The 27,810-nt window shown below is 45.5% G+C and overlaps 1 protein-coding gene across 1 annotated transcript; it reads left to right on the top strand.

Moving 5' to 3' along the window:
- Window positions 1-996: 996 nt before the first annotated feature.
- On the top strand, window positions 997-26,591 carry C21H6orf132 (chromosome 21 C6orf132 homolog). The gene is made up of 5 exons (XM_073320146.2): window positions 997-1,237; window positions 10,097-10,212; window positions 19,148-19,223; window positions 20,617-23,770; window positions 24,829-26,591. The coding sequence occupies exons 1-5, from the start codon at window positions 1,099-1,101 to the stop codon at window positions 24,932-24,934; spliced, it is 3,591 nt and encodes a 1,196-aa protein (XP_073176247.1). The 5' UTR covers window positions 997-1,098; the 3' UTR covers window positions 24,935-26,591.
- Window positions 26,592-27,810: the final 1,219 nt, after the last annotated feature.

The following is a 27,810-nucleotide window of genomic DNA, read 5'->3' as shown; positions in this document are numbered from 1 at the left end:
TATAAACTAATCTGCACAGACAGGCTTTTCTGCCGAGACACAGTCCCACTGAAGGAAGGCATCAGGACTTTGCACAGGCACAGGGGCCCAGCCCACCAATATGAATCAGCTTGCAGGATCAGTCCCGTAGCTATTAGCACACCATCTAAATTCTAGCTGCCAATTTGCATTCTGGAAAATACACGATGGAGCAAAATGATTAAACTTATTAGCTGTCCTAAGACAATTGTTATTTATTTCTATTGCAGTAGCATCTAAGGACCTCAAACAGGATTAGGGTCCCATTACAAGAGGCACTCTACAAACAAGGGAGCAAATACAGTCTTGAACCAAAAGAGCCCACCATCCAGGATTTAGACTATATGTAACAGATGAATAAACAGATAAGTGGGGAGCAAAGGAGGGCAGAGGAGAAGGAAGTAACGATAGAGAAAAATCACAGACTTTAAGTATCTGCTTCTGCTACTCTGACTCAATGCATATACTAGTTAGAAGTACACTTACTGATGACCAAGATATTTAATCAACAGTAGTACCACACAGAAATGACTGGCTCTTCTGGCCATTTATTTTTCAGTGCTCCAGCCTTAAGTCTCCTTGTTAGAAGAGACAGATAAAAGATGTGGTGCACTATGAAATAAATTCACTAGTTGACTGACACTTGTTGCTGTTAGTTTGTCTCTAAAAAACAGGAGGGAGAATGAAAAGTGTAAATGTTTTTATCATGACCAGAGAAGAGCAAATGAGCAGCTTTGTGGACCTGTTGGATCCTCTCCTGGGTATCACAGTGTTTTGGAGAGATCCACGAAACATCCCTGAGCAGCAGGGACTGGAGATTGGCCGAGTTTAACAATGGTTCATTGTAGCAGGAAGGAAGGAATGTGACCAAGCCTGGAGCTGCTGTTGGGTGTGGCCAGGTAAGAGCAGCCAGCCCTCTACCAGCTCAGGTGTTTACCTTTAAAGCAGCCGAAAAGGTAGCTCTGCAGACCAACACCTGTTTTAGCTTCAGCTGGGTGGTGACAGGGCACACTGGAAATATGTCTTGCTAAAGGAAACACTGGAGACCTGAGCAGAGCACAGCAGGGGATTTGAGGAAAGATGAAGAAGAATCAGTCTGTGCAGGGGACGTTTAGCAAACTCTTTGGGAAGAAACATGCCAACAACACTTCCCTCTATGCGACAAATCCACCCTGGATCTTCACACAAGAGGTCACTTCTGAGGGCAAAGGTGGTCCCGGTTAGTATCTTTCTTTATTTGGGCTTTCAGGAGAAAGGCAGTAAAGAAGTCAAATCCCCCCACCTTCTCAAAGTGCTACCTGGCCTGATTAGCCTCCCACTTTGAATCCAAGCAGTGACTGGCATAGTTTAGATATGTGGGGTGGGGGAGCAGCAATACCCTTGTTGGGGAGCTCTGGTGTGGACAGTATGAATTCTGCTAGGCAGAGCCCTATTAATCATTCATGCAGTTTGGGAAACTATGGGAGGTATTTGTTAGGACTGAGCAGATTAAAGGGAAACATGTTTGAACCTGTGATCCTCTGCATGAGCAGCAAGTGACAAACTCTGTAAAGTCAAGGAAAATGAAAGGTTTCTAAACAAGTTTAATAGCTAACAAAAACTGAGAAATCTAGCTTAATATGTGGCTTGATAAGGGATTCTCAGATCTCTGAAGAACGTGGTCCGTGACTTGCTTTGTTCTAGTCTTTGCTAACACATTTGACTTGCATTTCTTTTCTGGGGTTTAAATGAGCTTTTGGACATGTGTTTTGTAGGTAACTTGTTTTTGAGGAACTGTGGGGTGTGACATTTGTTTATTCTGTGGATTTTTTTTGTATCTCATTGTAAATTTAACACCCTGGAGGCTTAGGTGGGATAGCGTCAGATAAATATTATTAGAGCTGAACCAAATTACAGATAACAGAATGTGGATTGGATTGGATTTTTAGATTCCAATAAACATTTGTAAATTCAGGGGTGGAAGTATTGTTTATTTAGCTGTGTAGCTGACACACTGACAAAAGTTAAAGATATACAGAGGGATTACATCCAGATCTCAGGCTGGGGAAATTCAGATGAGGACAATAGGCACTATTAAAAGTGCCATGAGACTTTATTCAAAAATTGTTCCCTTCTGATTACTGCTATAAATCCAAAGAGGGACTCAAGTATTTTTCCTGTGGAGGGTTTTTGTTTTAAAGTGGCAGTGCATTTGGCTAATTACAAAATTAGGCCTCCGTCCTGCGACTGTCTCCTTCCAAGTCAATGGGGTTCCTTGGAGGCACAAGGGACATTGGCGCAGAGGCTGAGATCCATCCATTCTGGAAGCTTATTCAAACAAATAAGGGTCGCAGAATCAGGCCTTTAGTAGCTCTTGCATTGTAATACTTTATTTTGGATGTTTAGGTACTAAATAAAGTTTTTCAAGCCAGCATGTTAAGACTTATCGGTGGATTTATCCCAGGCCTGCTACTGCCTCACTGCTAAGCAGTCTAGGTGCAGATTTAGTTGAATTTTGATTTCAGACAACGCTATGTTCTGCCTGATCAAAGCCCTTCCCTGTATCTTGCCTCTTTCTTTGAATGTTCATAGTTTCATATGCTACAAGGTGCTCCACTGCTTATGCTAATCCCCACCCTAGTTTTGCATCAGAGATATTGCTAAGTAAACACAGGTTAAGCAACAAGAAAAGGGAGTAGGTTTTGCATGTGACTGACTCAGAGATTCCTGATTTTAGTGCCTAATACCATCCCCTCCCTCAGATAGGGCGACACTAGCTTTACAGCTACCATAGGTGATGCAACCAATGAAATTACAATACGTTACGAATTGTGAGTAGCCTCTGTCAAGTCACACAACTGATTCTCTGGTACAGTACCGTCTTTTTAGGAAAGCTTTAGTTCAAACGAAGGATACTCTTAAAACAAGGCAGTGTCACATTTGCAAATATCTCCAGAAAACACTATATACCTGAAGGTGCCCAAAGTACAATCCAAGGGAAACCATTTCCTGTGGAGTCTTAAAATAGAGCTCATGCATTTACTTGGAGAGGAAGGTCAGGGGAGAATGCTGATTGCTGGTGGTCTTTTAAGAGGCAAATCCTGTTTATCTGGCAAGGAAAATACAAGTGCAAGCATTACCCCGCCTTTTTCATCAAAAGCATTCAAGCTCCTTTCTTAAAGATGCTTCAAAGCCTGCAAATTCTTAATAACCTTGGGGCAAAGTTTTGTGGTCTGTAATCCAGCCTCTTATTGGCTTCAGTTGGTGTCTTGCTTAATTTAAAGATCACATGATTTTGGAGACCCTTGACCATTCAGTCTCTCTACTAAATTAATTGAACTGTTTGAATCAAAAGCTCTGTGAAGTTGCATTAGATTTGAGTGAAAGTCACAACTAAAACTTTTTATAAAACTCAGCTCTTGGGCCTGAACACTGGCCTGTATTGGAAGCTCCTGTTTTTAAGGAGCTCAAGCGTGCATGCGTTCCCTCCAATGGTCCTTGTTGCGGCTGGAAATAACACCAGGGATAACACTAGAAATAAAGAGCCATTTAGCACCGTGCACTCCAGCCTGTGTACTGTCACTGGGTGACACGGGGTGGTGGGTGGTGACAGCACCACTCTTGAAGGCTGTTCTCTGGGAACAACTTTTTCTTCAACCCAGGAGGGCTGCATCCTACTCTGAGCATCAGCCTGAAAAGAGCTTGTCAGACTGTTCTCAAGCCATCCCTGCTAACCTTGTGCCTGTGATGGACGCGGTTAGGGAAATGCCATCAGCCAAGCTTATTAAGCGGGATGGCGTTTGTGGCTGACTCACGGCACTCAGGCTCGCCCATGCAGGTGTTGAAACGAAGACTGATGTGGTGTTCCTGCTAGCTCTCTATGGAGGCCTCCAGGTGTTCAGTCTCCTTTTCATCCTTGGCCACCTGTTTACCATGAGATCCTCTCGGAAAGAGGGGAGAAGTCTAAGATCAGCAGAGATGCATTAATAACAGGGCTTGTCAGCAAATGATTCCCCCCCATTTACTAAATAAATAAAATTGACAAATGTCATCTAAATTTGTGATGAAAATTAACATTTTTTTCATGAGTTTGTGGCTTGTAAACCCAGAACCAGTAGATAGGTTCTTGCAAAACTGAGATGCTCCTTGCTTCTGTTCCTCTCGAAAGATAGGTATGTTTTGCTTTCTTCCTTCTGCTTATATATGCTTCTGAGGTTTGCATTAATGATCCCAATTGCATGCAAATCACACTCCACAACTGAGACCTGAGAACACAAACAATCTGTTTTGCTGGATCACGTTTCCTCCAGCTAACCATCTGGGGCATGTCTCAGACTGTTATCGTCGGGGACCTTTCAGCACAAGATTATCTGTTGCTTCACATCAATTGATCTGGTCAATCAGGAGGAAAACAAGGCTGGGAAGTCATGACAGAGATGCAGAGAATGGGTGTCATTCCCACCTGTTGGCAGGACTATAATGGCAACCAGCTATCCAAACAATCTCAGACACAAACTGGTTGGCAAGACAAATAAATAGGTGTCTCCTTTATAAAAAGAGATTCTTGATTGAATAAAAACCATAATGAGGCTTCCAAGCAAAAAACGCAACCTGTCCCTTTCACTTGTTTGTATGGATTACACAATCCTAGTTTTCTAACCATATAATCCACAGAAATTAAAGGTGACCATCAGATGGTCCTCCCATGCCTCAGATTTGAATTCTGACTTGGATTCCTCTGCATTGAGGTGTGAGCATCATGCTCCCAAATTAAAAAAGCGATTTACATAATGAACTCTCTCCCATGGAAACCAGTAACAAAATCCTATTGACTTCAATGGGTGTGAACTCTTCCTTGTGGGAATTTATTCCATTTTTATCTCTGAGTGTGTCTATTTTACATGCCTTTCCCCCGCCCCCCACCTTTTTTTTTTTTTTTTTTTTTAAAAAAACCTCTCCTTCTTTGCTTTAATTCTCTTGGTAGCAAGTTATTCAGTAGCTATCCTTCTGGCAAAGGTGGGGTTTACATCCTTTGGTGCCTCTGCCTATTAATTCATGCTATAATTCAGTCACAGAGTACATCATTAAAGTAAATTATGGGCTCTATTTACTGTCCGAAAGAACAATGGGAAGAGAGGTGTAGTCCAATGGTAAAAGCAGAGGACTGGGAATTCACCAGTTTTATTCCAACACCTTCAGAGGTCATGGCCAAGTCATGTCAACTATCTGCCATGCATATCTGTAAAATGGGGATAATGATATTTAACTTGGCGGGCGTCTTTAGGCTTCATTATTTGTAAGGTACTTTGAAGACTCAAATTTCAGAGTGGCAGCTGTGTTAGTCTGTATCCACAAAAAGAACAGGAGTACTTGTGGCATCTTAGAGTGTCTTTTGTTAGTGTTATTGATCCCTTTTTGTGTCACTATAATATGTAGTGAAAGGAAGCATTGGAACAGCTGAATTCTGAATTTGATGACAAGAGGAACAAGGATTTTGCAGGGACTAAAGAAGCATTTTGCCTAATCTCTATTTATGTCTGGGTGTGTGTTCTACTTGTGTTTTTTCATTATTTGACTAAGCCCCCTACAGTAAACAACCGAAATATGGCCTGGGCATGTTCCCACTTTATCCCGCTAGTGCAAAGTGATTCATTTAGAAGAGATACATGGAGGTGGATTCAGAGTTTGACTGCCAAGTACTGCTTTGCTACAGCCATAAATCCACTGGAAACAGCCCTGGTGTAAACTGGGAGTAAGTGGAAGCAGAATTTTGGCTCCATGTCTCAGAGTGCCCAACAAGAGTCTCAGTAAATTCAATCTAGTGCTACTCACATTGACTAGACACTTTTGGGCGGAGGTTTAACTTCAGTCCTCACCCTGCCTAAACAATGACGTTTGTTTCTGTATAACATGCAGTGGACTCGTGTCTTCGGGTACGTCTAGACTTAAAAAACCTGCGGTAGCAGCAAGTCTCAGAATCTGTCTCAGCTGACTCAGGCTCACGGAGCTCATGCTATTGCACTAAAAACTTGAGTGTCGTTGTTCCAGCTTGGGCTGTGAAGCCCAGTGAGGGGGGATGGGTGTTGGAGCCTAACCTCCAGCTGGAGTGTGAACATCTACACTGTTATTTGTAACACCGTAGCATGATCCCTGTGAGCCGTAGTCTGCAGGCACGGGCTCTAAGACTCACTTTCATGGGTTTGGTGGGTGGTTTTTGTTTTTTGTTCTTTTCATTGTAGACATCCCTGAGTCACCCTTTTGTGGCTGGACCATGTAAAGAGTTTGAGTCCACTATTGCTGACACCAACCTTATGGTTCATCCAGGTCTAGAAGGCCCAGGTTCAATCCCTGCTGTTGACCCGACCAAGGGCATTATTACCTCTGAACATTTCCAAAGTGCCCTCCAGGCTGCCTTAGAGAATGGCCTGGGCAGTAAAGGAAAGTGCAGGAAGGAAAGCTTCGTGGCTGCTTGCAAAGCCACTTCATGTGCCCCTTCCTTCTGCAGACTCTACTATTAAAGCTCAGTGGGAGAGAGGTGCTGCAGATCGCTTGTCCTTTGAGGCTTCATTTGGTGATCGCTGTAAGGAGCTTGAGAAGAGCAGCTGCCGGTGCAGGCTGCCAAGCCCAGGGAGCCGGGATATTACTCCTGAGCAACACTAAGGGCCCATTGTCCCTCTCTGCTGCACAATTAAATGTCAGGGATCTGTTGTAGAGTTAAAGCAGCCTAAAACACCAGCAGCAAAGCCCACATGTTGAAGGCCACCTCCCTACCTGTAGGAATATGCAACTGTCCAGGTGGGGACAGGCGCCAAGGGTAGTAGGTCAGGAGTCAGCAGGGATTCTGTGGCAGGGTTAAAGAGAGAGGCCATCAGTCGATCTCGGCCATCCCCAAGTCCATGTGCTACTGCCAGCCACTGATCCAGCTGTGGAACCAGCCATGCTACTTTACATAAGGAGGGGTCTGAGGAGAATGTCAGAGACCATCTCACTGCACAATCATCTGTTTTCTCCCAGTTGCTTCTGAATCTTCTCCCTCCCAAAGGGTGACTCGGGTGCCAGCTTTGTAAGTCTGGTCCACCGGAGACAGACCTTGATTAATACGGAACAGCAGCAAAACTAACCCAGCAGACCCACCTGCTGGAATAAATCTGTGTTCTTTCAGCTCAGATGCTCTCTCTTCTCGCCTGTTTTTATTAAGACTTTCTTTTACTTCCTACAGCAAGAGCTCATTTAATCTGCAGCTCAAACACCCTGTGACACAGAGCACTGAGCACATCCCGGATATGGTGTCTTACTACCGAACACGTGGGACTCTCCACTGAGTTCAAGGGGTCTACTCCATAGAAACCACTTCTCCTGTGTTCGCAGGATCAGGGCCCTGGTCACAGTATATTAATTGCAACTGGAGCTGGTTAGAAAAGCACAAAGTTTTGCAGATAATTTTGTTCTGGCTCTTCCTCCACATTTAATTTGTTGACATTTTCCATTTAGCTCTAGTTATGGTGATTCTTTAGGCACCTTTCCGCATGGTACCAGAAAGCTGATCCACACAGTAAACATAGCCCCTAAGCAAGTGGGAAACTAGTTCTGCACTCACCGGCTGACCCACAGACTGAAACCCCTGCTATTAAGGAAAAGTCAGACAGAAGCTGACTTGCATCATGCCCTAAAGTACTTATAGGGAGGTTCTGATGAGCCAAAGTGAGTAAGTATTGGAACCAAAGACCCTCCTTCTCTTGAGGATTCCCCAAACACCTGAAAGCGTATATAAGCCTGTTCTCATGGCATCTTCAGCCCACTTTTGCTGACCCAAGAGATTCGGCTAAGCACCAGACTTTTAGTTTCTTACCCAAACAGATGGAGTTCCCCTAGTAATGGGCGGGAGATGACCTAGGATTCACCACACCACCTCGGAAATATCTACAGTACAAAATGAGATCAATTTTATAGAAGTCGATTGTGCATGTCCCCACCAAGTGCATTAGGTTGGCAGAGTGTGTCCTTGATACCTGGCCTCTGCCACCTAATGCCTCCATGCATTCAACTGTGCCCTATCAGTGCAGGAGGACTGCATGAGCTTGGAAAACATATAATCGTGAGTGCATTTTATTCGCCTTCTAATCTGCGATAACCTCAGGGACGGAGTTGGTATGGGGAGCATAGAAACATTTGCAGCTGCAGGTGGGGCGGAAAGGGAAAGTAGACTTTTTTAAGAAGTTCCATTTCCGAGAACCAAAGGGAGACTCTTTCACAGTGAATCAAGCAATTCACAGCAGACAGCACCTATGTTTTAGGTACAAGGTCGCATTTTGCCTTTTATATTGAGCGCCTGCCGGTATGGTGACACATCACACACGGCTGGGCAACAGAATTTGGTTTCCAGGCAGCCATGGTAAGCCAAAGGGTACATGGGGTTAGCTTCTTCCGCGTTCATAACATGTGGGAATGGTTTCAAACTGCAGCGCCCTCCTTTCCCATAGCAACCAATGCTGGTTGGGTTTGCCGTTTAAAAGGAGGGGCTGCGGTCACCAAACAGAGGGGATTACTGTTCCCTTACAAAACTTCCCCTGTTTCAACCAGGTGACCATGAACAATATCACTCTCTTCTGAGGCTGACACAGAAAGATAAAGACCGAATGTTGCATGAATGTGACCAAAACCCAGGACCATTCGCTGCCATGCTTTGTGCTGCAATGATTCCAGACCACTTGCTACTGGCTTGGCAGGGAAAAGTGTCCTACCATGGAGGATGAAATAAGGCAGCGCTCCCCAGAAACATTCTGCAAAGGCTTTCAGAGTACCTCCAGGAGAGCTTCATGGAGATGTCCATGGAGCATTCCCACTCCATCCCCAGACACGTTAACAGACTGTTTCAGTAGCTGTACTGGCCGCGAATGCATACCAATTGTTCAAATTAAATCAAACATGAAACACAATTGCTTTTAATCCCTGTAGTGTCGTTACAAATGTGGACTCACCAGAGGTGCCTTCTCCGCCTTCGGAGTCCGGGAACAATATGCTCTGGGAGGGTATTGGCTTCAGGGTGAGGAAAAGGTCCTGGCTGCTGGGGAGAATGGATTCTCTGCTTGCCTGCTGCACATTCTTCTTCTCCTCCTCTTCCTCATCCACAAAATAGTCATCTGTGTTACATGAGGCTGCCACCTTGCAGGTGTCCACGGAGAGCGTTGGGGTACTGGTAGGGTCCCCCCCACCCCAGAATGGCATGCAGCTGATCAATAGAAGTGGCATGTCTGGGGCTCTGACCTGGAGCAACCATTTGCCTCCTTTGTCTTCTGATAGGCTTGCCTGAGCTCCTTTATTTTCACGTGGCACTGCTGTGTATCCCTGGTGTAGCCTCTGTCCACCATGCCTAGGGTGACCAGACAGCAAGTGTAAAAAATTGGGACGGAGGTGGGGAGTAATAGGAGCCTATATAAGAAAAAGACTCCAGAATTGGGACTGTCCCTATAAAATGGGGACATCTGGTCACCCTAACCATGCCCTGTGCGATTTTGCTATATATATCAGCATTTGTTCTGCTGAATCGGAGTTCTGCTTGCCCAGATTCTTCTCCCCATATAGCAATCAGATCCAGTATCTCCCATTCACTCCATGCTGGAGCTTGTTTGCTATTCTAGGGGGACTGCATGGTCACCTGTTCCGCTGAGCTCGCCACGCTGACCAAACAGGAAATGAAATTCAAAAGTTCCTGGGGCTTTTCCTGTGTACCTGGCTAGTCCATCAGAGTTGAAAGTGCTGTTCAGAGCGGTCACATTGGAGCACTCTGGGATAGCTCCCAGAGGCCAATACCATCAAATGGCATGATGCGGCATCTACAGTACCCCAAATTCGACCCAGGAAGGTTGACTTTAGCACTACTCCCCTCGTCAGGGAGGAGTACAGCAGCTGATTTTAAGAGCTCTTTAGGTCAGCGGAATGGGGTTGGTTGTATAGACGCATTGCTTATAAAATCGACCTAATGTGGCTAAATTCAACCTAACCTCGTAGTGTAGACCAGGCCTTCTTATATGACGGTGTTTGGTTTTAACAGCAGTTAGCTTTATTCCTGTCTCACAGGTTCTATTCTCCTTATTTTTAGGCGATGTTGTTGAACTGTACTATGAGGATAATCGCGTTATGACAGTGACTGATTCTGGAACAGCAACGCTTAAGCCTCGGCCAAGAGTCCGACCGTTACTGACCTTCATGCCCCTTGTAAGTATTTTCCACATCCCCGATTACATTCCTGCACAGCTGGTGCAAGGTTAAAGGAGCTCGCTCTGCCACTCTAGCAAATGGTGTTTAGAACCAGCTAGATTGGTGGGGTGCTCGGTATATCTCTCATCATCTATACGCAGAAAGAAAATCAGAGTGGAAGCAAAACCACTTTTTAATGATGATGGGTACAGGCAGGGACTGAAATCTGAGCTGAGCTCATAGTTTATGATGGACACAGGAAAAATAGTCAGCTAGGAAGCTGTGAGGTGAGGTAAGTTACATTGGTCATGAACTTGGTAAACTGCATTAGCATTTCTGGTGCAAATACAAGGCTCAATGTGTTGGTAGCAAATCAGGATCAGATTGTGAGTACAGTATTCTGATTTGACTGCTACTGGTAATGCCCTCTCGTTGGCTCAGTTATGAGATACTCATTAGTAAAGGGAGGTCATGAAGCAGTAGTGGGGAAAGGGAAATTGGCAAAGCTCTAAGCAGGGATGCTGTAAATGAGCAAAAACCCCTTGAGCTGAATGGAACAATGGAGCAGTCAGTGTCCTGATGTGGTATAGCAGGACTTTACACCAAATGATATTTATGGGTCAATGTGTGGATCAGTGCCTGCCAGCTCCAAAAACAAATTCTCCTTCCAGTGTGTGATGGGAGAACCCTATACAATTCATGGGGATTAAACTACTGTAGAAATTACTTTAAAAACCTAAAGAATCAGACCCTTTTTGCAGGATATTTTGAACGATCCTCTAGGCTGCTGTAACAGGGACATAACCCTTGAATAAAGAATTATCACTGTTCTGTTCTATTCTAGATAGGTTTTTATCTGAGTGCCTTCCAGTAGTGCATTAAGCAACGTGACTACATATCTGTCACATGTTGTTGTTTCTCTCATCCTTTCTCCAGGAGGAGGAATGTGTGCAGAGGAGTGTTTGTGTTGGTAGACGTGTGGTGAATTTTCTTGTTAAATAAATATACCCGTTGTTATGTGTTTATACTAGAGAAGGCAGGTCAAAGAAATACATGTGGCACTTGGAGAAGGTTTGTGGTGGTCCTGAGTTCATTCCAGAGCCTCAAATCATGCCCAGGACAGGATGCACACAAAACTCCCGTCCCAATTAAAAACTTGAGTCATGTATTTAAATCGGCCCAAATTCAGCAAATGCCACTTGGGGGTTCTGCATCAGCTCCTTCCCTCCTCCCCTGTATAACACGGGTTGCATTAAGATGGTCATCGTGACTTTGGCCATCCTCACTGTTAAGGGGAGCATGTAACCCAGAGAGCTGAGAGGGAGGAAAGACTGGTATGTCTACGTCAGGTTGAATTAACCCCATAGAAATAGCTTCTTTATTTGTTTCATTCCCTGTGTACCAAGCCACATACGTGCTCAGCTCTGCCACAGCTGCTTAACATCAAAGTCAGGGAGTGCAGCAAAAACCCAGGGTAGCTGCTGCTCTGTGCCTGTGACTTGGAGCTCTTCCATGATGGGTGAGGCTGAGAACGTTTCCCTGGGATCTCTTGGGCTTTTTGCTCTTGGTGCATCAGTTTCGCTTGTTTGTACTGTCAGACAGTTCTCCCATACCTTTACGTAACCTCTAGACAGGTCCTTCTATATAAACTCCTTGGGACAGGGACTCTCTCAGACAGGATTAGCAGCACTTGCATAGCAACTGGATGCTAGCATTAAAATTAGGAGGTATGGTCAGCAGGGCTAGATATGGGGATCCCCAAAGAATCTCCAGAAAAGTCTCTGTCTACCTCAGGAATCGGAAGGAGAGAGTATTTCTTGCAAATTCAGTAAAATTTCCCCATTTGTTATGAGTATTGAGTATATTTTTCCCTGCATGATGAGCCTTCCCAAGGGTCCAGTCCCACAAGGCATGTGGAATAGGGCACAACTGCCTAGGTGTATTACAGAGACGGGATAGCTGAACTACATGAAATGTACCAGACATGGGTCACTGCTAGAGGTAGGATACTGTCCTTACCAGATACTGGTCTGGTCATGCAAATCATGTATTCTTAGACCTGAAGAGCTGACGTAGCTAAGAGAGAACGAGCCAGATTCTGTTGCTTCTTCTGCATCGTCAGCATAGCTACATTTACTACTTTTCAGTCAGTTATTACACCTGTGCATTGACAGCGACTGGGTTGCGTAAATATTAATAAAAAGAAAAGGAGTACTTGTGGCACCTTAGAGACTAACCAATTTATTTGAGCATGAGCTTTCGTGAGCTACAGCTCACTTCATCGGATGCATACCGTGGAAACTGCAGCAGACTTTATATATACACAGAGAATATGAAACAATACCTCCTCCCACCCCACTGTCCTGCTGGTAATTACCTGCTAATTAATTACCTGTAATTACCAGCAGGACAGTGGGGTGGGAGGAGGTATTGTTTCATATTCTCTGTGTATATATAAAGTCTGCTGCAGTTTCCACGGTATGCATCCGATGAAGTGAGCTGTAGCTCACGAAAGCTCATGCTCAAATAAATTGGTTAGTCTCTAAGGTGCCCCAAGTACTCCTTTTCTTTTTGCGAATACAGACTAACACGGCTGTTACTCTAAAACCTGTAAATATTAATGGAGTTGTACAGGTGTTACTATGGGTATTAGGAGACAATGGAGTTGCAGAGGTGTCATTAAAGGAACAATTAGGAGGCTGTGGGATTATACCGGTGTTGTTGAAGGAATAATAAGGAAGCAATGGAGCTGCATAGGTGTCACTGAGGGCATGACTTACCTGCAGAAAGTTTCGTAAAGTGATCGCACCAGAGAGAGAGAACCCTGCTTGATTGGCAGAGCTCAGACTGAGTTTGCAGGGTTGGCTTTTAGTTGGAAAAACTTTTTAAAAATTGTATCTTGTATGGAATCAAAGAGAGAGAACAAGCCTGGGAACCCTGTGCGGCCAATTTTCCAGGGGAGATCCATGCTTGTGGCACACCCAGCCTTCTACCTCTACTTGAAATGGGCTGCAAGGGGGAAAGAAGCAGGGGGAATAAATAGGTCTCTGCAGCACAAATGTCCTTTGGAATAAACATGCAGAGCCATCCTCTTATTCGGCCCCCGCAATGCAACTTTCTCACCTGCTCCTGTGCTGACCTCTCTGGTGCGCTATTTGGCTACAGGATGGGAGCCATCAGACATAGTCCCTCATCCTCCAATAAGTGTCATGGTGTTTCTCCCCCCCTCCCTCCGCCCCTGATGCTTCCTGGCTTCTCTGCACTCTCAGAATTCCCTTTTTTAAATATAAAAGGCTAACTATAAATGGAGAAACCAAAGGAATGAGTCACTGAGAAGGCTAAAAAGAAGGGCAGCCCAGCTGTGCTTTGCAGGCAGCAAGAACCTGCCCTGTAAGCTCTTCAAGTAGCGTCTCTCCCTCCCTGCTTTGCTGCCCTGTCACTCAGTCTGTCTGGCATCAGAGAGAAATGAGAGCTGTCCTGCCTGTTGAATGTCGGCTGCATTTCCCTGCATCCCACACACACGCAGCAGAACAGTGTAGAGGTACTTCTGGCCCAAGTGTTTCTATAGCAGGGAGGCGTGGTGGAACACATGCTTACACTGTGTCACATGACCCCTGCCAAGACTGGGATTGGGGTGGGGGGGAGCAAATGGGGTTTCTTAACACTGGCAAATTAAGTTATCCTCCAAAAAAAGGGGGGTTAGTGACTGAATTTTTTGCAGAAAAACTTAATTTTTGTCTTCATTTTTTGAAATTGCAGAAGGAAATGTCTCACACTCTTCAATTTTTTTTTTCCAATTGGGGTACCGAGGAGAGAGTAGGGGGTTTTCTCACACAGGTAGAAAAAATTGTTTTTAAATTTTTTAAATTGAATTAAATGAAAAATGTAATTTAAAAATTTTTTTCTTTGCATAATAACCTTGCCTTTTTTCACCCAGCTCTAACTGTGATGTGAAATGAATGGAGCTGAGACCCACTCTCCTGCTCCTGAGGCCTTGCTGTAACACACCTCACATAAGCAATTTACTAATCTACAGCCCCTTCTTTTCACACAGCAACTGACATTCTGCATTGCCAGGGCTTTGGGAGGCTGACGTAGATGTAATCGTGAGTCAATATTGAAAGTGGCTTAGGGTTTGTGTACAGCGTGCCCTGGAATTGTGCCCAGATCTCTTCAGCATTCCTTTCTGTATGACATTTTTTCCCTTGCAAGACCAACTTCCTTCCCACATGAACCCTTATGGCATTTAGCAGTGGCCTTGCTACCAGGGGTGATGTTTTCCAGTAGGCACTTTAATGAGAGAGTACTTGCAACTCGTGTACTCTTGGGAGCAGTGGCTCTTTCTTCAGTGGTCAACAGCCTGCACCTCGCACAACTTCCTCCATTCTCATTGCCAGTGCAAGGTGCTGCCTTGACAGCCCTGGAGATCAAAGCACACTAGCTAACCACCAAGCAGGGGCAGCAGCTGAGGGGGCTTTCCTGGTTGTGCCTCACCCCTGACTTGGAGGAGTCACCAAGAGGGATTAGGAGGGAGCTCAGTCAGCCCTCAGCCTCTCTGAGATTGCCACAAATGGGGGCTAGTTGTTGAGTCATCTTTTGCTACAGACTTTTACCTCTGGGAACCACAATGAGATGCACCAAAGTCATTCCAAATGAAGGAAGTATAGGTCCTCGTGACAGGAGATAGTGGATCCGGGCAAAGTAAAGTCAGGCAAGCTCTCTCTTCAGCATTTGAAGGGTGATAGAAGCTTCCCTGGAGAGGGACGACCTAATTCTGTCCCACAGTCATGAAGGAGTGCTTTCGTGTGCCAATGAACGCTCATCCCAAGCTGGGTGCTCAGGGCACAGAAAACCTCCTCAAACCTGAAATGCTGGTTCTAAGTGAACCGCTCAAGAGAGTAGAAGCACCTCACCATGAGTCAGAGGGAGGCTGAGTAAAGCTAGTCACGTGCCTAGCAAATACATGCAGTTGCTATGGCCAGCATTGTCAAGAGAGGCCACTGACTTGGGCTTCCTCCATTTTTGGAAGACAAACATGTGACATTGTGGGGGCTAATTTTGAGGTGCAGAGCACCGACAACCCCAAAAGAATTCCCTGGGAACAGCAGGTGCTCAGACAGGACCCTGAAACATCATTTTAACATCTCAAAAAATTGGACACCCTACAATTATTGGACACTTGAAAATATAGGCCGCCTTCTTCATTTCCGTAGGGGTGTGTCCCTGTAATCTAGCCTGTGACACGTGTATCTCTCAGAATGCAGGGGCAAATGAATGCTTAGAAATCATTCAATTTCCTTGTTAACAAGTTACTATGTGTATTGCACTCCTGAGATTCAAAGCAATATGGAATAGCTAAGAATTGCTGGTTTTTCATTTGTCGCCTTCCTTATGCTTTCATGGCTGTACCAGAGAAGGCCACGCTAGCTTGTATGAAATGCCTTTAGACGCCTCTTTGTTTGACTTTTGCTGGCAAAGTTGCAGACCTCAAGGAAATTCTATTTGAAGTCATGGCCTGACATCTTCAGCTGGAGAGGTGCCACTGGGCAAGGGCAAAGGGGGAGAAATCCTGAAATGCTTCCTTCTCCCCTTTCTTCTCCTTATCCCTTCAACCAAAGCTAAGGTTCTTGCCCAAAAAGTTCCTTCCCATTAAAGTGTGTATCTCCAAGAACCACAGAATGTTCTCCATGGGAACAGCCAGAAGTCCATCTAGCCCGGCAGTCGGCCTCTGACAGAGGTTCATATCTGATGCCTTAAAAGTAGTCAACCTGTTCACCACTGTTAATGTGCCTGGTCAGTTGAATATTGACATACATTTTGGGCCTGAGGAGGATGGTCTTCTGACTGTGCCATGATCAGTTTAGGGCAGGCACTGAAGGCTGCGACTGGGACTCCGTAAAGCACACAGTGAGGGAATATATGCATTTTCCATTTGGTCAAGAATTGGTAGGAAACTCTGGGTGAGAATGGGTGTGGGGGAGTTATTTGCCACGTTCATTTATATTGTCTTCTCTCTGGGAGGGCCTCTTGGGTTTCTCTGCCACTTCTGGTGGCTGCTCCCAACACAGACTAAAAACGGAGTGCTTTAAAAACAAGTCAGCCATTACTTCCCCATCCTACCTGCTACTGCTGAGCGTGATCTCTCTGGGACATAAACTTTGATCCCTGAGTGAGACAGCTTAATAGCACTCTTGTGAGTTGGGCAATATTATAGTCCTCAGTGGACCTCCCTTTCCTGGCAGCATTAATGTAAATAGGAGCCAGCTGGCATTCATGAATCCAGGCCAAGGCAGCTTTTGCAAAAACCCCATCCTTGTTACATATTAGCAACACTCAGAGTGGGTGGGGTTGAGAATCCTAAGCATTAAAGTGTCTAAAGGTGCGTGTGAAATTGCAGGATAATGGTCAGATTTCAATTTACAGCCAGCAATGTTCTGGATCTGTGTAGAATCCAGGAAGGAAGATATTTTTAATAACATGTATTCATTCACTGTATGTATAATTATCAGGTGGTGTGGAAAACACAACACAAACAATTGTAATGTTTCTTTTGACTATAACAGGGTATCTGGTTCTTAGAACAATTTTTCTGGTGGCCTCAGGGTGTGGCCACTAACCCTTGCTGGTAGCCGCTCTCACAATTTTTTCCAAGCCCAAGCCCCGCCGCACTGGGCTGAAGCCCAGAGCCAAAGCCCAGGGGCTGAAACCCAAAGCCCGCTGAGCACACACGCTGGCCCCATGTGTCTGCAGAGACGCTGCTCAGAGCCCTCAGGAGGCTGCATGGTGCAGGGCGCTGATCCCGACCCCAACCCCGCTGGTGGTGCCAGCAAACACCAAGGCAGCCAAGAGCAACAGCTGGACACTACAGGGAGGGGCCACTGCTTTGCCACCATGCCCCAGCCCAATCTCAGCCCAGGAGGCTGTTGTGGCTGCAGAAAAATCCCCTGATGGCTCCATGCAGCCACAGTGGCTGCAGTGAGAAATGCAAACCCTCATGCTGCAGGGCACAAGCCAACCTGTAACTATTGGGGGTCAGGAGGAAGCTTTCCCTATGGGCAGGTTATTCCATAACTGCCTACCATGGGGTTCTTGCCCCTTTCTCTGAACAGCTGGTGCTGGCTGCTTCAGAGACAGGAGACTGGGCTATATGTGCTACTGCTCTGGAAATTCCTGTGTTTCTAAATTATCCCACTCTGCTTTCTTTTTACACCCAGAGCCTTTACAGCCAGTTAATCTAGACTCTCGACGTGTTTATGATGGTGGAGTAGATTATGTGTTAAAATGAAATTTTGGCCGTTGGGACCTTGGAACCCAACTGCAATCTCTTGCAATAGTAACAATATTGCCAAACAAATGGCAAAGGGCACTGGCTACAGCATTATCCAGGGAGTTGTATAAGAAACACAGCCACGCTGTGCAATGGCGGAAGCTGCTCTTAGGGCAACATTCTCTTTGCACAAAGGACTGTAAAGAGCTGCCTAGAAGAAGCCATTGGCAGTGCACACCACCACATTTTATGGGTCCTACAAAACCCAGGAACTGTGCTATCTGTTCTTGAGTGCTAGCTGCTGGCTCTTTATCTGTTAACAATGTATGTTTTCTATTGATAAAGAGCACTCCTGTTACAGGAACCATCTGACTGGTATAAATTTCTCTGTACCGTGGTACAGAATGGCCCAATTCAGCCTTGTCCAGCCCTTTGTGCAGTCACAGCAAAGTGGGTGTATAACACCACTGTTCTGATTTGGTAGCACTTCGCACAAGGTGTAGATGACTGCACGCGGTGCCTGGTAAGGATGAATTGAGCCTGAAATGTCTATAATGAAGTCTCGAGAAGGTACAGCCGAGGCTCAAAACTGCTGAGTAAAGCGTTGGTCCAGGAATTACAGAGTTCCAGTCCTGGCAGGGCTTGATCTGTTAATTTTCACGCATTAGTGTGTGTTTAGTGAGCTGCAAAAACTTTAAACGCTTTTGCTGAATGATCGTCACAGTGAGTCACTAGAGGGGCAGGTTGGGCTGTTTGTGTTTGGGAGGCATAGGAGGCCCTTGTTCAGCATTTCAGCCTAGTTGAAAGTGCCACGAATGAGGCCACTTCTCAGGAAAATGCCATGAACTGGAGCTGACCAAAACTTTTGCACGCCCTGGCTTCAGACAGCTTCACAAGTCTGAAGCTCAGCAGGGTCACTAAGATTTGGGCACCTGGGCCAGCTCCCGTTTTGGTTTTGCATCAAAATGCTTCTGAATTTGCAGTGCAGATGCAAAAATAGTTGAGACTCAGCAATTTCAGCTGGGTTTCACGGTGAGTCCTCGGTGCTAACTAGAGAGAGGAATGCAAACCCATGAGGGTTGGGGGGCGGGGGGAGGACAATGTCAGTGGTACTTAACTTATTAGCCTGTGCTGAATGCCACAGCCCCTCCAGAGGATGGAATTCATATCATTTCTTCAGTGAATCAGTGTCCTCTGCGTGTGAACTTTGGTGAGTGACTACCATTGCTTGGTGGAGTCTATCTTCACCCGTGCCCTGAGCTGGAATAAGGCAATCTGGAGTGCCAAGTCCACTCCCAACGAGTGTGCTTCCCAAGGCCACCATGCCAGCAGTGGATGCACCAACGGAGGTAGCTTTCTGGCAAAAGCTGATGTTACTTCTCTGGTGGGAGGTTGTCTGTACTTGCAGGCAGATATCACTACGCTGTCAGGTCATGTTTTCAAGCTTTTCTTCACAACCAGGAGGCCTAGGAACATATATAACTAAAAGCTGAGATTCAAATGACATAACATGGGTAAAACTCATGTCCAGCACTTTATACCCAGGGTATTTGAGGTGTTTTTATTATTTATTTGTACTGTAGTAGTGCCTTCGAGCCCCAGTAATGGACCGCGACCCCATTGTACTAGGTGCTGTGTATATATTGTTGTGAGTTTTCTTACCATCCGCTTATTCAACCCTTTCAGAACACCCAGGAGACACATGGAGTGGCTGTACCAACCCCTTCTGTGCCGGAGGGCTTTGAAGAAACAGCATCTCCAGGTAAGGTGTCCTCTCTGCTGAGGTATTCAAAGCCCTTAAAATGGCTTTAATGCACAGATCCACGTATGTTGCCGTCACCGTTCCTTAATCGTGCAACTAGTTTGGCTGAAGACAATTTACCGAGGCATCAGCATTTGGTCTCCTGTGTTTCCACACAAACTGAGCAAGCTTTCAGTTGCTGGCTTTCTTGAGGAGGATTCCAAGTGTCCTTAGGGAAAAGGAGTGAAACACAGTTATGAGATGCTCTCATCAGATGAAGCCAACACCTGCAAAGCATGTTGGGTTAGTTTCTTCTGTGATGCAACCATGGCAACTATCAAGAGTTTTAAAAATATATAAAGTTATTACACTGTTGACATGGAAATTTGGTTGCTTAATTTGTTCCCTTATTCAATGAGAAGCATAGGCGGTAACTAAATTTTGTCTTGACTTTAGATAGTGACTGTGATAATAAGAAGCCAGGAGACTGAATATGCTTTTCTGATCAGTATTACATAAGACCTTGGGAGTCCTGAAACAATCTAATTCTAGTTGTTTCCTTTGTGGACCCAGATTATCTGGTTTGATACATTTTATATGAAAATCAGTGCACCAGAAAAGACAGAGAGAGCTCTGAGGGAGAGTACAATACAAAATAAGTCAGTAGCAATTGCTAACTTAAAACTGATGAACCACTATCAAAATTCCATAAGTTATGGAAGAATCTGATAGAGGTCTACAGTGTCTTTATTTTTTATTAATTCCTCTCCAATTTTCATAACCAAATGAGCACAAAATACATTGCAGGATCTCCCAGTGCAGAAAGAAGCCAAGAGACCTTCTCTTGTCTATTAACCTCAACTTGTTTTTTAAGAAAAAGCTCAATCCATTTTTTTTTCTTAGTGGTGAGATACAACTCTTATGTTAGCATAATTATGAACTAGGCTTTTCAGATGACTAATTCCACCGGGGCTGAAAGGTTTACAAGTATTATCCAGGCCACCTAAGGAGGTGCTAGGTGCCTTCAACTGCCAGTGAAGTCAACAGTTGAGGGTGCTGAGCACCGTCAAGATTAAAGACCTAGAGATTAGTATATTTCATCTACTCCATAGAGAGTTTGGTACAAGCTATACCTGCTTCATTAGGGTCTGCCCCTGGGATTTTAGTTGCAAAATCAGGCTCTTATTCTGGGCATCTCCTAAAGATGTATTGAATGCAAGCACGCTATTAACGAGTGAGTTGCAATGGCTGTGTTGCTGCTAAAATCATTTTTAATTAGGTTGTTTTAAATGAAATGCTTCTAGCTGGCTTTGTGACACTTGGTTCTTCTTAGAAGGACAGTTTTGATGGAGATGTTCTCCGTATGGACTCTGCCCATGTGCAATGTGTTTAATACCAGTGTTCTTTCCCATAGGCCTTAGGCCCCAAATCAATGGCAACTACAGAATGTACAAGTCGGTTGGAGACCTGCGGCCAAAAGGTTTTGAGAGAGACTATCTGGACAATGATATTCCTCCACCTCCTTCCATGGCCCCACCCCCGCCTCCACCTTCCATGACACCCCCACCCCCACCGATGGAAATACCACTGCCTCCACTGTGCAAAGGACCTCCTCCGCCACCGCCTTCAACGGCAGCATCTCCGCCATCTGTGGCTCCAGCTCTGCTTTCGTCTTCAACCTTACCTTCTCCCAGCCCGCCGTTCCCTCCGGATTTCATTCCTCCAGCACCTCCGCTTGCCTTTTTGCCGCCTCCGGCCCCTCCCCTGCCACCTCCGGCCCCTCCTCTGCCGCCTCCGGCCCCTCCCCTGCTTCATACTCCCATCTCGAACGGTGTCTCCAAGTGGAAATCGGAAACGGTTCTGAACACGAGGCAGACAGACGCCAGGGAAAATGCCAGCGCCCCCTCTCTTGCTGTCACCACTCCACCAGCCTCTCACCAGAAGGAAGAGTCGCTGACCAAGTCCGCCCCAGAACCTCACCTAACTTTCCCCAGATCATTAAAAGTACCTCCCGCTGCCCCGGTGAGAACTTCATCCATTTCCATGGAAGAAAAAGATCCCTGTGAGGAAGATGGGCTTATTTCCAGACAGCCTCGCACCCGCCCTCCCCTTCCGCCGAGCTTCACCATCAGACCTGCAGCCAAGGTGCACTTAGCTGGAGAAGCTGAGCAGAAATCTACCTTGGATAGGCAGATAGTAACAAAGCCCGTCAGGCAAATCACAGAACCCGCAAGCCCAAGACCAGGGTCAGACTGTGGCAAAGGGACTAATTTTAATAGCTATCAGTCCTCATTGTCAGAGGCAGCAAAGGTCCCGCTGGAGAAAGCTGAAAAGGACTTAAGTCCAAAATCTGAGCTTCCTGCTGCAGAGGACGTGCCCTCTCCAGACTACACATCATCTGATGATGACTGGAAGGAACCCAGTAATCTAAACAGGCTGAGGCAAGAACTATCAGTCCTGCTGTCCTCTTCTTCGAAAAGGGAGGAGAGACAGCTGGATAAACCCATAAATGCCAGACCTACCAACAGTATTACTGACCATGCTAGCAATGATAGGTTTAGCTCTGTTGGGTCAAAACAAGCTAAACCTACTTTGAAGGATCCACAGTTACCAGCAGGGGGGGAAAGTGAGAGGAAAGAGAAGATCCCTACTAATTCACTCACTACAAAAGAGTACTCCTCCTCGGTTTTCTCTGCTCCAGGCAATAAACCCACCAGCACGCAAGCAAACAGTGTTATGAAATTCAGGAACGAGCTGGAAGCACTACTCTCCCCAACAAAGGAAGGTAAACCACCAACAGGACTTACAAATCACAGACACAGTTCAGGCACAAACAGAGTTACCCTGAATTCTGGAAGCAGCCAGACAAATTCTGGTGACTCCAGGCTGCCAAAACCTGTAGCCAATCAGCTCCCACCCACAGCAGCTTCAGTGGAAGTTGAGAAGATGCAGGAGGATCCTAAGACTCTCATTGCCCTCACCAGTAATAAGACTTTGGAGAACTTAAACCCTGTTTCGGGATACCTGCTGTCTGACCATGTTCAGAAGTCTCCAGACCCACCTCAGAAACCAAAGGACCAACTCTTTGTTCTAGCCTCCTCTTCACTCTCCTCTATGGAGGCTACCTCTCCCACACAAACCTCTGGGCCACACACAGACACTTTTCTTGTCCAATACAAGACCCATCGGGCCAAGACCAGCTCCATAGACAGTCTGTCCTCTCTGACCCCCTCCCAAACTGTGGAGGAGGGGCCAGTCAATACAAACAAACATGATGCAGAAAGAGGCACAATCCTGTGCTCTGCTGAGAAGCCAGGGGTGCCTTCACAGCCAACCTCTTCCTCCATGAATGCAGACCAGGAGGATGACAATGCCCTGATCCACCCTGTCACAGGAGAAAAGGTGGAGAAAGGCTCTCCAATGGCTCTCCTCCTGGCCGCAAAACAGCGGGCCCAAAGAGTCAGGCAATCTGCCTCCCGCCAGAACAGTTATTTGTCCAAAAAACACCCCCTTAAGCTATCCGAGAAATCCAGTAGTGGCAGCAGCAGCCAGTCAGAAAGTGGTTTGACCAACTTCTACTTCAGTGAATCCAAGCCCTACTCCTTTGTGGTGGTACCAAAGTCTCCACAGAAGGCATCCCCTGCCCTGTTGGAGGGCAAGCAGCATGACAGGATGGTCACACCTGAAGGCAAGGCACTGGGCTTCTCAGAACCAGGACAGAGGGCCTACAAACCACTGTCGTTCTCCAGCACTTCTGAGCAAAGCCAGAGCATGCAGAAAACTAGCGCTGGGGAGTCCCAGAGCCTTTCCAAGCCAGAGAGGTTTGGTGCCTCCAGTTTAGTTCAAGGCCTCTTGGAGTCCAGCCACTTGAGACTGCAAGACCTTCCCCCCAAACCTGACCTTCCCCTGTACTCTGTCTCTTCACCTCCTAACTCCTTGACCAAGGAGGAGGAAGAGAATGGAGAGAAGCTTGACTACGAGATCATCCCACCACCACCAGAGTTCAGCAATGACGCCAACAGGGTCGAGGATGCTTCTTCAAACGTGGCAGAGAGCTGCAGAGACCCCAGTTTCCCAGAATACAGCCAACCCTGGGAAAGGCAGCAGAATATCCGATGCCCAAGCTACGGCTATGCTAACAGTTACGCCCTGCCCTCCAAAATGGCCCCAGACAGCAGCACGAGGACTAGCGGCTTCAGTCAACATTACCCAGGTGGCAGTTACTCCACTGGCCCTCCTGTCTGCCGCCCAGACAGCCGCCCGCTGATCAAGAAGCGCCTGTACGTGTCTGAACCCGATAGGTCCTACACGAGAACATCCACATCCTCCAGGAACGTTAGCACACCCGTGACCTATGGCCACAGCATAGTGGGGTATGGCTCCCAGGCTGCGGAGGGGATGTGCCGGGTCAGCTCCACCCACAGGAGTGCTCCCAGCAGCACGCAGGGCAGGCGGATGTCACTGGAGCCCCCTGGGAAAACCAGGTCTTATAACCACACCATGAACAACGCCAAGTATAAAGGGCAGAATGGGGACTACTCTGCCGCCAGTGCAGCAGCAACCAGCAGGTACGTTCCACTTATTGCAAGGGCAGGTGGGCTGATGCTGGAAACCCTTGGAATGGGGGGCTGGGAGGGGTATCCAATTTGAATCCCCAGGTCTGAACCCATATCTGTGGTTCTCGTTCTGGGTCACATCCGAGAGGAAGAGGCTTCTCCCCTCATACTGGCGCAGGTGCAACCGACGTCTTTTGAGAACATCTTTGGTGCTCTCTCTAACTCAAACCCAAGACCTGATTCTTCCTTCCACCTCAGTCCTAGGCCTGACTTTCAGCTGGTTTTCCCTCTGACCCAGGCACTGTCTGGCTCCACGCAAAGCCCCCTCAGCCCATCTCTAATTATAACTTGTTCTGGAGGGTGGAGAGGGTTTGCTTAAGGGGAAAATATCCCCAAGTTGAAGCAGTCTGTTTGAAGAGCAGGACGGGCAGGGCAGGGAACAGGACCATGCCTTGCTCCACATTTGCACTATGCCTACTCGTAACAGGGTCTCAATCCTGATTGGGGCATCTGGGCAGCGTCGCAATACAGATACATGCCAGAAAGAGCACTATGAATAAGCCTTATCCCAGCTTCTTCCCGGAATCCGGAGGCTCTTCTGCTGGCAAAGCAGGGAGAGGTGTGTCCCCTCCATGTGCGTATTCTTCCCAAGGAGCATGCTCCTGAATCGGCTTTAATTAGAGCATGTTTTGAAGCAGATTTAAAACACAAGCAGAGGGATTCCTTTGCCTAGGGCACTGTAGGTATGTCTTGTTGCACCATCAGATAAAAGAATGGTGCATGTTTAAAGGCACAGTGTGCCCACTGGTACAGGCCGTGCAGATGGAGGAGTGGTTAAGGATTGCCCTAGCCAATCTGTTCCTGCGTGCGTGTCTTCAGATTTGGGCTGTTGAATACTATGGCAACAGGCACTGAAGAGAACTACAGCTTGCTCTCCCTGGGTGCAGAATGAAATATATCTACAGGAACACACTTACGCCTGCCCCCACCCCTTCTGGATGCTTTGCTGCTTTGTTTTATAAATGGCTTCCATGGCTTTTGATGACTTCCTCCTTTGTTTCCTCCCTCAGGCCTACCCAGGGCAACCCACAGTACAGTTCTCCTGTGAACACGTTCACTGTCAGGCCTGGGACACGGCAGCCGATTTCCTACACGTACCAAGGTAGCCATCGATAAGTTGGTTCAGGAGGCTTCTTTGCTGCCTCCGGTTACATAAACCCCACAAGCCTGTTCCAACGTGGCGTGACGCAGGATGGACCTTGACGTGTCAGTAATGATGAAGTCTATCCAGGAGTAGTGCTGTAGGAGCATAAGGGTCTGCCATGGCTCCCAGAGCATCCTGTAAATGCACTGCTTGTAAATTATTGGGAGTGAGGGTGAGACTAAAACCCTTCTCAAAAAAACAAATATGGAGAGTAGTTACTGGAGAGGACCAGTTGCTGTACTGTTGTCTTAAGGGAATGCCTTATCTCTCCCCCACAGGACCATTAGGTAAATGCTTTAGTGTATTAGGGCTTTTAAAATGTAAAGGAAAGAACATGCCCTGCATGCTGTTTAAAAGCACGTGATACAAAATTACTCATTAGTGATTTTCTTTTGTTAAATTCCGTTTTAAACCTACTTTAAATGCAATTTATTTGGAAGGGGGGAAAAACTCCACTGGGAACCTGCATGACAAGGGGAAGGTGACTGAATCCAGATATGCTAAAAATGGGATGTAGAAATAGGGAGCTTTAACAGAACAGTGAGAGACATGATCAGAGCAGAGGATGGAGGACCTGGAACTACTAGAATCTAATCTTAGCTCTGCCACAGATTCCCTCACTAGCCTTGGGCACATCAGTTAGCTGCATGTTTTCAAAAGTGGCTTTTGATTTTTGAGGGCCTGTCTTGACCCCCAAGGTCATGGGAGCTGTAGGTGCTTCATCATTTCAGGAAAAAAAATCACCTTTGGGCTCTCTCATTGAGCAGCCAGAAATGGAGGTGTGGAAGTTTAAAAGCCACTTCTGAAAATTTGGACCTTAATGTCTTGTCTTCATTTAGCCAATTTGTAAGTGGTGCTAATGCTAATGACCACCTGCTTCAGAGGCCTGCTGAGAGGATTAACTGGTTCAGGTTTGTAAAGTACTTTGGAGCTGGAAGACACTAAGTGATAATTGTCCTTAAATTCTGTCCATACTAATGGACATCACTGTGACTTACAAACTGTGTACAGTTTTACAGTTCTCTTGTCCCTCAGAAGAATGCCCCATAAATGCCCCATTCCAAACAGTTAAGCAACTTTTTTTTCCCTATAAATTCATCTCTCATAAAGGATGTAGTTTTAGTTTTAGCCTACTTTGGGGTCAGCTAATTTTTAATGTAGTCCTTAAGTAGCTGACACACAGTCTTTGGTAGTGTGCCAGTAGTAAAATATTAGTGGTTTATAGCATAGTCTGTTTTAAAGCTATTTCTGTATTATGGATGCACTCTGACCATCTCATCAGGCAAGCATGCTGCATTGTGTCTGTTTTCTTCCAGTTCAAAAATCTATCTGAATTACAGTCAAACAAAGGTTATCCAAATGAAATGGGAGCTATGAAAGTAACTGTAGGTAAACAGGTGACCTTGAGTCTCTCTCTCTCTCTCTCTCTCTCTCTCTCCCTATATATAACACACACCCACACCCCCCCACACCCCCCCCTCTCATTTTACATAACCAAAGGTTGGTTAGCTAATTTAGTTGGTAAAAGATAAACAAAAATCTAGTATCAAAATAAACTCAATTAAAATGACTGTAAAATAAATGTAAAAACATGTAGAACATATTTTCTAGTTATGGACATCAAACAAAAAGCACTTTGAGACACTAGTCATTTTTTTTATTTAAAGCACTTTTTATTTTCACTAATATGCAATATCTTTCTAGTTCAGTGAAGCTTTCTTACTTAGTATGTGTTTAGGTAAAAGGTTATTATTTTTGCTGTTGGACTCTTAACATTAAGTGAAAAACTTTGGCTTACACGATGCAATTTTTTAAAAAAGTTTTTGGTTTTTTTTTGGTATGAACATCATGTTGTAAATTGATAGTAAGTGTACTGTTATTTGTAATTCATTATACTAATGACCTAACTTCTGGCCTTATTCCACAGTTGCCCCATATATTGGATATAAATTTAAGTATTCTGGACTTCTACTTTGCTACAAATACAATGAGACTGCGTATGTGATAAGTGTAATAGCTGAAATTCAATTCCCCTAATACACACGACACACAATTCCAAATAAGCTTACTCCAGGTGGTATGCAATAACTAACACATGAAATGCCAGCGTGGTGTTTAAAAAATAAAATGAATGGATACTGACAGAAGCAATAATTTTCTCTATATTGTAAATAGTTGCCAAAAGTACTAGTGCCCCAATCCTTCAAATACTTAACACATGCAACTTCTATATTGTACCTAGTTCTTGTTGAAGTTTATAGGATTACATGTGTGAGTAAAGCAATGTACTTTTTTCACTATTTGCAGAATCAGGGCCTGAATTTGAACTATTAAAAGTATATTTTCCTTGTAAACATTCAGATGATTTTCCAGTGCCTTAGATTTTTTTTATTTTAAAACCACTTTCCACTAACGTTTTCAGTTTCACACAGGCATGATTTTGCTTCTTAATGTAACTTTTTGCAAACTAAGATTCTGGCATTGACCTCTAATAACTTGAAATTGTGAACGCTAACTTTCCCATCAAAACGGTTCAAAATCAAGTTTGGGAAATTGAGGCTTTACTCATAAATGATCCATTTTCACTAAGGAATGGTCCTAGGTTGTTTTGGGTTTTGGTTTTTCCAAGCAAAACCGTGTAAAATTAGCCTGCTATTATGAAAACACAAAATCTGAAAAACTGTTTGTTTTTTTGACACATTTCAATTTTGTTGCTTGTATTTCACACAGTCCCACTAGATACACCAATTTGTATTGCTATTTTATGTAGTCTGGGAAGGTTTTACTTCCATCAAAAATTTGTTATATGGTAAATTAGTTACATTGTTCATATTGATAAAACAGATTC

The sequence above is a fragment of the Lepidochelys kempii genome, chromosome 21, assembly GCF_965140285.1.
Source record: "Lepidochelys kempii isolate rLepKem1 chromosome 21, rLepKem1.hap1, whole genome shotgun sequence".
Taxonomy (NCBI): Eukaryota; Metazoa; Chordata; order Testudines; family Cheloniidae; genus Lepidochelys; species Lepidochelys kempii.
This window is presented reverse-complemented; position numbering and strand designations above follow the sequence as displayed.

What these genes read in the sequence shown, in the direction of transcription:
- C21H6orf132 (XM_073320146.2), top strand. Translation starts at nt 1,099, where the DNA reads ATGAAGAAGAATCAGTCTGTGCAGGGGACGTTTAGCAAACTCTTTGGG. An exon ending in TGAGGGCAAAGGTGGTCCCG is followed by an intron (nt 1,238 to 10,096) that starts GTTAGTATCTTT and finishes CCTTATTTTTAG; the next exon opens with GCGATGTTGTTGAACTGTAC. An exon ending in TGAAGAAACAGCATCTCCAG is followed by an intron (nt 19,224 to 20,616) that starts GTAAGGTGTCCT and finishes TCTTTCCCATAG; the next exon opens with GCCTTAGGCCCCAAATCAAT.